The 13056-nt window shown below is 41.5% G+C and overlaps 1 protein-coding gene across 1 annotated transcript in view; it reads left to right on the plus strand.

Annotated features, from left to right (window-relative positions):
• The window catches only part of LOC103515302 (protein crumbs-like), a 37995-nt gene extending 25668 nt beyond the window's left edge, over nucleotides 1-12327 (plus strand). The window contains exons 23-33 of the mRNA XM_026828037.1: nucleotides 142-320; nucleotides 883-1085; nucleotides 1581-1768; nucleotides 2075-2202; nucleotides 2326-2587; nucleotides 3051-3131; nucleotides 3234-3394; nucleotides 3735-3876; nucleotides 9328-9488; nucleotides 10049-10153; nucleotides 12065-12327. Coding sequence (XP_026683838.1) covers nucleotides 142-320; nucleotides 883-1085; nucleotides 1581-1768; nucleotides 2075-2202; nucleotides 2326-2587; nucleotides 3051-3131; nucleotides 3234-3394; nucleotides 3735-3876; nucleotides 9328-9488; nucleotides 10049-10153; nucleotides 12065-12295 — 1841 coding nt within the window. The 3' untranslated portion in view covers nucleotides 12296-12327. The remainder of the gene's footprint in view (nucleotides 1-141; nucleotides 321-882; nucleotides 1086-1580; nucleotides 1769-2074; nucleotides 2203-2325; nucleotides 2588-3050; nucleotides 3132-3233; nucleotides 3395-3734; nucleotides 3877-9327; nucleotides 9489-10048; nucleotides 10154-12064) is intronic.
• The last annotated feature ends 729 nt before the right edge of the window (nucleotides 12328-13056 follow it).

Here is a 13056-nt window from a genome sequence, read left to right on the forward strand (position 1 = left end):
TCCCATCTAAAAAAAAAAAAAAAAAAAATGATAAAAATTTAAAAAAAAAAAATTTTTGGCCCTTTTTTTTTTTTTTTTTTTTTTTTTTTTTTTCCTCAAGATCTATTTTATAAGTAGAGCTCTATTTTGTGTTTATTCTAGGTGGTTCAGGGGACAGGTCTAGCCCCTCATCTAACGGCGCTGGTAGTGAAGAGACCTCCTACATAGCCGCTGAAATGGAAGCGGGAGAGTTGTTCGTGCGCCTTCAGTTTAATTCGACACCAGAGTCTTATAATGTGGGCGGAGTGAAACTCGCTGACGGCAACAATCATCTTATTCAGGTAGGCCCCGGGTTCGACTTCCAGAGTCAACCAAATTTGCAAACTTCTAGATTTAGTTGTTTTCTTATAAAATTAAATTATATATTCATTTCTAACGAAAGTCAGAACTTCGGGTCGGGGTTCTGTTTTTTTGGGTCACTAGGAAGGTATTAAAATAGATTCCTTGTGACCCGAACCAAAGTTGTGTATTATGTTATCAAACCCATAAAATACACGGGACCAATTAGACTGCTGGGGTGAAAAAATAATAATAATAAAATATTATATTGTTTGGAAAAATAAATTTAAGTTGACTTTTTGACTTGTATTACTTAGGAATCGACCATCCATTCACAAAAAAGCATGTGATAGTGTGTGTGCTCAATGCTCATCAGCTGTCAGGTATATCTGATCAGGCGGATCTGGTCAGGTGTACCAGTGAGGCCTATCTGAATCTGATAGTGAGTGGCTGGCCGTTAGAGCGTTAGAGTCCTTAGACCATTAGAATTACGTATTTTCGGGAAATGTAGATTCAGCATGTTTTTGGCGGACTGCTTTTAACCTCTCTGCTTTTAATCCGCAGATCTACATCTCATGGCTCCTGTCTCCGCACGACTCGGACCCGCTCACCTCGTACGCGTGCAAATGTCCGGCGGGATATTCGAGTGAGACTTGTGCGGTGGATATTGACGAGTGTGTCACCCACAATTGTCAGAACGGAGCGCGGTGTATTGACGGCGTAGCGCGGTACTCGTGCGAGTGTACACCCGGCTGGGAAGGGGCCTTGTAAGTATTGGGGCCAGTTCACGTCTAGACTGGAAATAATAGTGCTTAATAATAATAATAATTATAGTGCTTATTTTTTATTTTATTTTTTATAAGAGGTTTGATACCTCGGCTGGGATTGAACCCACGCCCTCCTGTTTACCAGGCGAGCGCCTTGACCACTACACCACCGAGGTAGTTTGACAGAGGGAAAAATGATGTTTGAAGGAGGGAACTGTAACTGCTAGGGTCTTATCGTCCCGAAATCGAAGAGAGAAGGAAGACAGGATAGGAGAAAGCCAGCCGTTCCGAAAACGAACATTATCCCATCAGGATAAAATCCGCCCCGGGCGGGAATCGAACCCGCGGCCTAGCGCTTACAAGGCAGACGCACTACCAACTCAGCTAACTAGGCTGGCGTACCTATTCTAATAGAGAGTTAGATAAATAATGAAATATCCGTGCAGAAGAGTCCAAAAAGGTACTGAATTTTTATTAATGATATTTATTTTTCAGATGTGAAAAAGAGATCGACGAATGCCTTTCTAATCCATGCATGAATGGAGGGCAGTGTGAGGATCGGCTGGCTGGATTTGTGTGCAACTGTAGCGAGGAATATGTGGGGGAGCGTTGTGAAAGTCTGCGTCAGATATCGTGTGCCGATCAACCGTGCTACTTTGGCGCCGTGTGTCAGGACACTAAGAGTGAGATTATATATTCATTTCTAACGAAAGTCAGAACTTCGGGTCGGGGTTCTGTTTTTTTGGGTCACTAGGAAGGTATTAAAATAGATTCCTAGTGACCCGACCCAAAGTTGTATATTATGCTATCAAACCCATAAAATACACGGGACCTTAATTAGACTGCTGGGGTGAAAATAATAATAATAATTCAAATTCAAATTCATTTATTTTAAGTGCTTTACATGACAGTTCTGACTTTCGTTAGAAATGAATAGCTTTTGTTTGGAAAACTAAATTTAAGTTGACTTTTTGACTTGTATTACTTAGGAATCGACCATCCATTCTCAAAAAAGCATGTGATAGTGTGTCACAGTGTGTGTGCTCATCAGCTGTCAGGTATATCTGATCAGGCGGACCTGGTCAGGTGTACCAGTGAGGCCTATCTGAATCTGATAGTGAGTGGCTGGCCGTTAGAGCGTTAGAGTCCTTAGACCATTAGAATTACGTATTTTCGGGGAATGTAGATTCAGCATGTTTTTTGGCGGACTGCTTTTAACCTCTCTGCTTTTAATCCGCAGATCTACATCTCATGGCTCCTGTCTCCGCACGACACTCCGCAAGTGCGGAAACTCCGCAAAGATCAACCTCTGGACGAGTGGACCTACGTCCGCCTTTTTATCCGCGACAACCACCTGTCCGGCGGAATATTGCCGGATGCGTCAACCGCGATTGGCGGCGATGCGGAGTCTCCGGATTTGAGCAGCTTGGCGGACCCGGCCGCCAATAATTTCACGTACGCCGCCTGGGTCAGTTTGGTCACCACGGGACGAATTTATCTTGGTGAGTTTGTTTCGTTTATTGACCGAACTATAGTGAGGTCTATGTTTTAACTCGAACGTGTTGCAATTGGTTTGGATGTTTGTTTGTTCCTCTATAACTCACGATTGTCTGGTCCGATTTTGATGAAATTTGGTACACTTCTTGAAGACACCAATGCAAGTGGACCCTTGAAATTTGGGGTCCCAGAACTGAGCGGGTCTATTTTTAGTCTCCCGAAAATTTTCTTCCAATACATGATTCATACATACCCTTGTGTTCTTTCTACAAAAATAAGTTTGTCAAAAGATCCCATTTCTTGGTAAATCTATGGTTTTTTCTTTCAAGTCATCCATTCATTAAATCTTTTGAGTGATAGTAAATAAAACCTGATCTCTGTCCTCTTTATTACATAAGATGTACTTACAGGTACCTTGTACCTTCTTTTCTATTTCGATACACGTGAATTTCCTTTTCTCTCCACCAGGGGGTGGTGATCTTGGCCGGTCTCCATCTTCAGCCTCGCTGCTCGACACCACCGTGACCGCCTATATGACCCAGGATGGCGGCCCTGTATTTATTTATCTCTCCTCGAATTAATTGTTTCCTTTTTGACGGCGGCTCTTTCTTTATTTATCTTTCTCGAATTGATTCCTTTTCTCTCCACCAGGGGGCGGTGATGTGCAGTCGAGCCTAGGGCGGTCCCCATCTTCAGCCTCGCTACTCGATACCACCTCGGCCGCCTATATGACCCAGGATGAGGGCGGCTCTACGAACGCCCTGGACTCGGAATCTGGCAACACCGGACAAGGTCATCCTATCCTAGTTGATGTTTGTTACTTGAACGGCTTGGCTGAAGCTTGAATGTGGTCTGCTTTGAAGTTTTAGCTTAACTCCATACACAAAAGCCCAATCCGAGGCTTAGGTGTAGGGGCAACTTTTTGACCTTTTTCAAAGTTTTGGCGTTAAATAGCGGCCGAATCGTCCATTTCTCGAGTTCCGGCCCACGGACACATTTGACCGTCATAAATTATCGAAGCTGTCTGCAAAATTTGAGCGACCGGAGGCCCAAGGTAAAGTTGTGAGAAGCGCGAACTCATGACCTTCAGCGTCTTTAAAATCACTAAATTTGTATTGTGAAATTAACATAGTTTCCCCTTATTTTCCACAGGGTCCGATATGCGACTGTCCGCCCGGATACCGGGGATCGCGGTGTGAGATCAACATCGACGAGTGTGCCTCGGGACCCTGTAAAAACTCCGGACAATGTATAGATGATGTGAATGCGTTCATTTGCAACTGTACCAATACAGGTTGGTGAAAAATCATAATTTTTTCAATAGACCTCTAGCTCCCTTGGTGTACTTGTCACTGCGCTCGCCTTACACGCGGGAGACCCGGGTTCGATTCCCGGTGGGGTCTTTTTTTTTTTTCAAGATGAGTGTTCCACCGCCGTTTTTATTTCGTAGCAATGAAACAACTGCTACATTAGATGCATGTTTCATGCAAATGATTGATTCCGTGACTGGCCGTTGCGGGGCCCACTCCGCTTCGTGAGGAAAATGAGTAGCTTTGTTGCTATGTGATAGAAATGCGCATAGCGACCGGTGCCAGCATGGTAGGTAAACATTGGGTGCTGGTATTTCGTAGCAATGAAACAACTGCTACATTAGATGCATGTTTCATGCAAATGATTGATTCCGTGACTGGCCGTTGCGGGGCCCACTCAGCTTCGTGAGAAAAATGAGTAGCTTTGTTGCTATGTGATATAAATAGCGACCGGTGCCAGCATGGTAGGTAAACATTGGGTGCTGAATTATTGAGATATTGGAAAATCCTACAATGCTGCCAGTGAGCACCAAAGTTGTGACATAATAACACAAAGGCCAGCCTAGTTAGCTTAGTTGGTAGTGCGTCTGCCTTGTAAGCGCTAGGCCGCGGGTTGGATTCCCGCCCGGGGCGGATTTTATCCTGATGGGATAATGTTCGTTCTCGGAACGGCTGGCTTTCTCCTATCCTGTCTTCCTTCTCTCTTCGATTTTCGGGACGATAAGACCATAGCAGTTACATTTCCCTCTGTCAAACCTCTTAAAAAAAAAAAAAAAATAAAAATAAAAAAATAATTATGCTTCCACAGATGTTATCGCCCCGTATCTACCTCCACGTCCTCACTGCTTGGAGCTTTTTGCACGCAACCTAACCCCCCGCTGGACTTCGCTAGGCAACCAAGTCCTGGCGTTTCAAGCGGAACAATTCTACCGATGATTCATCATTGGGTAGATTCGTAGAAGCTCAACCCGTCCTTTGGGGCTGGCCAGCCCCTACACCTAAGCCTCAGTTTGGGCTTTTTGTGTGTGGGGTTAAGCTGTTTCCTAGCTAAGCTCGAAGATCCGAACGATCTTTTGTCAAACTAAAAACATAAACGAAACTCAAATATTAGGCGAGTGAGGAAAAGTTTTCTCTCCCGCAGTCTCTGCAGCTGCACTCTGTGTATTTATGGTGATTTTAGCGATCAAAAATTGATCATATCTCAGGATCGGTTTAGATTTTCGCAAAATCCTTTCTTATTGCACACCTAGACCATAAAAGGAATATTCCTACCAAATTTCAGCTTTCTAGGTGTTGTGGTTCTAGAGATAGAGCGATCAGTGTGTGAACTATGAACTGTGAATGGATCTCGTTCTTATAATATAAGATTGGTGAGAATTTCAGGGTGAGTGTGATGAGTGAGTCGGTCGGTTGGTATTGAGGCCCGGTTTCTGACAAGACGAAACTCGAGAGTTTTAGCTCACTAACCGCTGAGTTTGCAAAAAGTGCGTTTCTAACAATACACTTCTTCAAAATTCCGCAATTTTAGCGCTAGTGTCGTTGTTGTTTTTGAACCACGCGTTTGTTCCTCGGTTAGGACCTAAACCGAGGAGTTCAATGAGTGAATGAGGGCCGGATCCGTGATTAAAAAAAAAAAAAAATGTAATGCTGTGATAATCAGTGATATCCGCTCTGTGTTTTACCACAAATAATTCATGAGTTGATAGTTCGTATTAATACAAATGTAATGCTGTGATAATCAGTGATATCCGCTCTGTTTTACCACAAATAATTCATGAGTTGATAGTTCGTATTAATACAAATGTAATGCTGTGATAATCAGTCATATCCGCTCTGTTTTACCACAAATAATTCATGAGTTGATTGTTCGTATTAAATCGCGGATTTGATTTCCTGCCCGAGAAGATTTTTTTCTCCCTATTTTACCAATGTTTGTTTCAAGAATACCCTTGAAAGTTCTAACTTTTTAATAATATTTATTTATTTAATTTCAGGGGTGTTTAGGAGAGGTGCGTTTGGGGGACCTTCTCCTGCCCTATTTCACCTGGGAACAGCTGGGCTACACAGACACCCTGTCCTGCCCCGAGTGTTTCTCTCTTGACTCCGGCCCTGGAGGCCCTGGACTGGCGGACTCCGGCCCTGGTGTTCAGACTACGCCGATCCTGGGTTGTGTCCTGTGTGCGGACTCTCTGTGTCAGAATGGGGCACGGTGAGATAGAGCCCTGGACTGGCGGACTCCGGCCCTGGTGTTCAGACTACGCCGATCCTGGGTTGTGTCCTGTGTGCGGACTCTCTGTGTCAGAATGGCGCACGGTGAGTCAGAATTTATTATTATTGTTATTGGTGAGAATTTCAGGGTGAGTGTGAGTGAGTGAGTCGGTCGGTTGGTAATTGATTGAGGCCCGGTTTCTGACAAGACGAAACTCGAGAGTTTGAGCTCACTAACCGCGGAGTTTGCAAAAAGTGCGTTTCTAACAATATACTTCTTCAAAATTCCGCAATTTTAGCGCTAGTGTCGTTGTTGTTTTTGAACCACGCGTTTGTTCCTCGGTTAGGACCTAAACCGAGGAGTTTCATGAGTGAATGAATCAGTGGGTGAGTGAGAGAGTGAGTGAACATGTGAGTGAGAGAGTCAGTGGGAGGGTGAGTGTGTGAGAGAAAGAGAGTGAGTGAGTAGGCGAGTTCTACAATTCACTGAACTTCTTTCTCGTTGTTTTCAACTCTATTCTTTTCGTATTATTTATGTTCATTTCAAAATTCCGCAATTTTAGCGCTAGTGTCGTTGTTGTTTTTGAACCACGCGTTTGTTCCTCGGTTAGGACCTAAACCGAGGAGTTTGATGAGTGAATGAGTCAGTGGGTGAGTGAGAGTCAGTGGGAGGGTGAGTGTGTGAGAGAAAGAGAGTGAGTGAGTAAGCGAGTTCTACAATTCACTGAACTTCGTTCTCATTGTTCTCAGTTTTCAACTCTATTCTTTTCGTATTATTTATGTTCATATTCTCTTCTAATAATCTTATCTTATCTGTTCTATGCGTATTCTATTCTATTCCTATCCCGGTTCACGAATAAAAGGGAAATTTGTCGACACAGGGGAGTATCGAACCCGCAACTTCTCAACCGTAAGTCAGACAGTGCTAAAAGTAACACCATTCGAGGGGTGCGATGTGCTACTCCCTATTGTCAAATTAAACTGAACTCTGACGTCAAACGTTCTTGAACTCTTTCATTCGAACGGAAAATAAACATTGAATTTTCGACCTTTTAGAGTTATTTTTTTCGGAGTTTTGACCCCAGATTTAGATTTTTCACAACTTTTTACGTGGGAATCGACCTTTTATTCATAAATTTTACCCAAAATGTAACTACCAATATAATGTTTAAGTCACCCATCCATTTATTGGCCTTGCTCGGCGTAGCTTAACATAGATGACGCTGAAATTGGTCTTAAATTAACGACTGAAGTGTTATCTAAAACTTTCTCGCTTAAATTAAATCATAAATTTTACCCAAATGCTGCAACTGCTCCATTGACAAAATATGCACTTGCTCTAACAATATAAATTTGTGTTCATTTCTTCTTCATTGCTTCCTCAGATTACAACACGGGCGACAATTTCACCTGTACTTGTGCTCCCGGGTTTGAGGGTGTGCGATGTGCTACTCCCTATTGTCAAATGAAACCGTACTGTCTTCATGATGGTGTATGCAATATTACTGCTCCGGGGGTGAGTGAATATTCTATTCCAGAAGCGCTAGTTCATTTTGAGCTATTTCCTTGTATAGCCCTAAATAGCGGAACTTTGGTCCGGAATAGAATAGAATAGAATATACCCTGTTTATACTGCCAGAATGAGACTGAAAAGTCCCTTTACTCCCGCAGTCTAAACAAGGTCTCATGTATTTGGTACAAAATAGGTGTATTTTTTTGGTAAAAATAATATACCGAGGGGTTGGGTAAGGTAGGGGGGGCGTGAAAAAATGAGAATATGCCCAAAGGGGGTGCCATGCAAAAAGTTTGAGAACCACTGGTCTAGTGACTAGACTCTAGTCATTGACTCTTGAAAATAATGATGAGAAGTACCTATATCTACTCATTGAGTACCTTGTATATTTTATTACACCAACCTCAGTGGTGCAGTGATTAACAAGTTGGACTTCGGATCTGGAGGTTGGTGGTTCGAGTCCAAGTCAAGTCACATAAGTTTTATTAAAGGTGTACTAACTGAGTTAGGTACTGGTCTAACTCACTGTTTAAAGGTCTACCTGATCAGGTGTCAGGTATACCTGATAGTGTGCTGATCAGTGTGCTGATCAGGTATACCTGACAGACGGACCTTTTCAGCCGTACCTCTCAGGTCTAAATGATCAGGTGTCAGGTATAGGTACCTGTTAGAGTTGATAGTGTGTGTGCTCATCAGGTGTCAGGTGACCGGATCAGGCGTACCTGTCAGGTGTACCTGTCAGGTCTACCTGATAGTGAGTGGCCGGAATTACGTAACTTGTAATTGTGGATTTTACCAACCTTCTTTTTGGCCCCTAACAGCCTGTTAGCTTAACAGCTCTGTTAAACCTATACAAATCAAATGGAACTTAACAGGTTGTTAGCTTAACAAGCCTTTTAATTCTTCTAAAGGCTGAAAAAATATTGGTGAAATCGACCATAAGTTTTGTAACCCATCAGGACACACTTAACACATTTATGACACATTTATTGTAAAAATAAATGGCTTTTAAAGCCGTAAGTTGTATTAATATTAACATATGAATGAGTATTCCACAAACCTTTACCCAACTCCTATACTCATATCCTATTGTTGTTTTGTTGTTGATGTTGTTGTTGTTGTTGTTGTTGTTGTTATTGTTGTTGTTGATGTTTTTAAAGGTAGGTAAGCTATAAAGGTAGGTTGGAAGTAGCAATGACACACTACGCAGACTTAGTGCCTTTCCATTAGTGTACATTTAATTTTAATGTAGGCCGTGTGTCATGCCATTAGGACTAGTACACTCGAAGGTAGGTGGGTTAGGTAGGTCACAAAAAGTATTGGGATACCTATAGAATATACCTAGTTATAGATTGATAATAATGTTTCTACCAATGCCTACTTCCCAAGTACCTATACGTAACATTATCTCACAACTATTAAGTGGATATTATTACAACTTATTATCGCACTTTTAAAAGTTAGTTAGCTTAGTTGGTAGTGCGTCTGCCTTGTAAGCGCTAGGCCGCGGGTTCGATTCCCGCCCGGGGCGGATTTTATCCTGATGGGATAATGTTCGTTCTCGGAACGGCTGGCTTTCTCCTATCCTGTCTTCCTTCTCTCTTCGATTTTCGGGACGATAAGACCATAGAAGTTACAGTTCCCTCTGTCAAACCTCTTAAAAAAAATAACACAAAGAAACGGCCTTCCTTGTAATATTTTTCTTTTCCCTCAGGTTACACGGGTGAAATGTGTGAGATTGACATCAACGAGTGTGAGCTATCATCCGATATGTGTGGAAATAATGGAGAGTGTATCAATCAACCCGGTGACTACAAGTGTGCCTGTCAGTTTGATACCTGTGGCTATCTGTGCAACTTCCCCGATCCTTGTAAGGTAAGATATAATTGGACTACAAGTGTGCCTGTCAGTTTGATACCTGTGGCTATCTGTGCAACTTCCCCGATCCTTGTAAGGTAAGATATAATTGTAATTGTATTTGTACAGGGCTTGAGGATAGACATAATCTACATAGCCCTAGTCATTTTGTTATAAGAGTAAATCAAAATATAAGAAATATACAAACATTCATATTACTGCGGCCTTTCGGCCACGAGCTAGCGATACTGATTTTTGACATTTTAAAATATTTACCTCCGCCCTTCAGCCGCTGGCCAGTAATTTTTGTTCCTTCGAAAAGAATTCTACATAGCCCTAGTCATTTTGTTATAAGAGTAAATCAAAATATAAGAAATATACAAACATTCATATTACTGCGGCCTTTCGGCCACTAGCTAGCGATATTGATTTTTGACATTTTAAAATATTTACCTCCGGCCTTCAGCCGCTGGCCAGTAATTTTTGTTCCTTTCGAAAAAAAATTCATATGTATTTTCGGCCTTCGGCCGCTCGCCAGCGATATTTGATCTTTAAATTTTTTCCAATTGGTTCTTCAGGATGAGCCGTGTCAAAATGGCGGCACGTGTCACGAAGATTGCCGACATCAGGCGGACTACAAGTGTGATTGTCTACCAGGATGGACCGGCAAGAACTGTACAGAGGTAAGTCCTGAGTTCGAACCCCTAAAGAGGGAACATTATCAGTACTTTTCAATCTTTAGCTAGAGATTGTACTCATATTATGTATTTTATGTCAAATAAATTGTACAAATAAATTACAAATTACAACAAATTACAATGTTTGTAAGAAATTTATGCCCAAAAAATCTCCTAAATATTCCTGAAGGATAGGGATATGTATTTCTGTAGAAATAGAGTAAGTGTGATTGTCTACCGGGCTGGACCGGCTAAAAGTTAGGGTAAAAGAACACTCAAATAAGCATCATTCAATAGGATAAGGAAAGTCGTGTGATGTTCACACCAGATTTTTATAACTTGAATATCTAATAACCTAAGTGTACTTAATAAATATTTTTCTTTTCCAAAGTGTACTTATTTTTTTAATATTTTCGAGTGTAGGTACCTATTTTATCGTATACAATAAATAAAATACATACGGTATTTTCCTCATGTACTTAGGCTATTATATTTTATAGCATTTATACCTACTGATGGTTAATTATACGTCATTAACCTAAAGTACTTAATATTGATTTTCTTCTGATCTCCCTTTATACCTAAAAAGTGTATTTTCTTCTGTGAAAAGAAGGGCGTCGTTGATTACGATTTTTTTTTTTTTTTTTTTTTTTTTTTTTTTTTGGTTGGGCGCTTTTAGAAGTTGTTGTTTGCAAATGTCGGGTTATTTGACTACTAGGTCATTTTAGAAGTTAAAACATGTCGTTTGCGCGGTCTGGCAATATTAGAAGTAACAGGAAATGGTAAAAATTTTCATTGCAATTTTTTTGTCATTAATTTACTTTGCAATTAACTGCAATAGAATTTTTTCCGTTTTTTATTACAGATGTATGACTTATTTATTATTATTACTATTATTAATGACTTTTTATTTACCTACCCAGTTAAACACTTTTTTTGTACTCTAAATCACTTGTTACTTGTTAGTGACTATATTTTTTCTTTTTATTTAAATAACCTTCTTTGTACTTAATATTTTTTTAGTACAGATACTCATTTCAATAAAATAACCCTTCTTCTAAGTTCTTCTCCTTGTTATTTTACTCTTTTTTTTTTCACCTTTTCCTCCTCCTCCTCATGCTCCTCCTCCTCCTCATGCTCCTCCTCCTCCTCTTCCTTCTCATCCACCTCCTCCTCCTTCTCCTCCTCCTCCTCCTCATGCTCCTCCTCCTCCTCATGCTCCTCCTCTTCCTACACATAAACGGTGGTGTAGTGGTCAAGGCGCTCGCCTGGTAAGCAGGAGGGCGTGGGTTCAATCCCAGCCGAGGTATGGAATTTTATTCAATATAATTTGAGAATTTGACCACAATGATAGTAGTAGCCTACTGCTGGAGTAAAGGGACTTTTCAGTCCTATTCAAGCAGTATAAATAAGCACTATTATTACTAAATTACTAAATATTCCTGAAGGATAGGGACATGTTTTTCTGTAGAAATAGACTAATAGAGTAAGTGTGATTGTCTACCGGGGTGGACCGGCAAGAACCTGTGCAGAGGTAAGTCCTGAGTTTTGAATCCCAAAGGGAAAAGTGTCAGCGTTTTCAATGGTTTGAAAAGAGATTTTCTTTGCTAGCCTAGTTCCCTTGGAGGGTAGTGCGTCTGCCTTGTAAGAGCTAGCTTTCGGGTTTGATTCCCGCCCGGGGCGGATTTTATCCTGAACAGGTAAGGTTCGTTTTCGCAACAGCTGACTTTCCCTATCCTAACCTCTCTTTGCTTTCGGAACGATAAGACCTTAGCAGTTACAGTTCGCCGAGTTCGCTCTGTTGAAGCTATTAAAAAAGAGATTTTTACTTTTTCTTTTTTATATTATTTTCTTATACCTAATACTTTTTATTATAGATTTTTTCTATTATATTGATTTGAATAATCTGTTCCTAAGGTTCCCGAGTATCTGCCCAGTCGAGTGGTAGACTTGGCCCTGCTCATCATAGGACCCATACTGGCCATTCTACTGTTAGGAGGCCTTATATCCATGGCCGTACTGTGTCTAATGGCCCGACAGAAGCGCGGCCGTCGGGGCACTTACAGTCCTTCGTCGCAGGAGTATTGCAATCCCCGTGTGGAGATGAATAACGTGCTGAAACCACCGCCTGAGGAGAGACTGATCTAAGGAGACCACAAACGGAGTTTAAACTCTGAGCCCACAAACGGAGTTTAACACCCATATTTATTAACAAAATGCGTCTAATGGCCCGACAGAAGCGCGGCCGTCGGGGCACTTACAGTCCTTCGTCGCAGGAGTATTGCAATCCCCGTGTGGAGATGAATAATGTGCTGAAACCACCGCCCGAGGAGAGACTGATCTAAGGAGACCACAAACGGAGTTTGAACTCTGAGCCCACAAAGGGAGTTTCAACGCTGGGTCCACAAAGGATCCACTGTGAGTGTTCGTACACCATGGAGCCTTGACCCTAGAGAAAACAAGCCATACTAATGAATATATTTGCTAAGCATAGTCTCAAGGCATTTGATTGGTCAATTTTGACTTGAGACTGATCTAAGAACGATCATTCTTGTTCATAAATACGGGTGTAAATGCTGGGTCCACAAAGGATCCACTGTGAGTGTTCGTACACCATGGAGCCTTGACCTTAGAGAAAACAAGCCATACTAATGAATATAACCGGCTTCAACGAAGCATTGAACATAGGGTAAGTGTACCATTTATTCGCCCACCTAAAAAACGTACCATTTATTGGCCCACCTCCCAACATTTATTTTTCTAATTTTTGTTTTTATGACTACAATTATTGAATAGCACTGGTTCGCTAGCAGTTTTTAAGCCCTTTCTTTTGATGAAATTGGATCTTGAAAAAGTTCGTCCAGTTCAGACTTATGTGGCGTATGGTACAGGTGGGCCAATAAATGGTA

Source organism: Diaphorina citri, unplaced genomic scaffold, assembly GCF_000475195.1.
Source record: "Diaphorina citri unplaced genomic scaffold, Diaci psyllid genome assembly version 1.1 scaffold1315, whole genome shotgun sequence".
Classification (NCBI taxonomy): Eukaryota; Metazoa; Arthropoda; class Insecta; order Hemiptera; family Psyllidae; genus Diaphorina; species Diaphorina citri.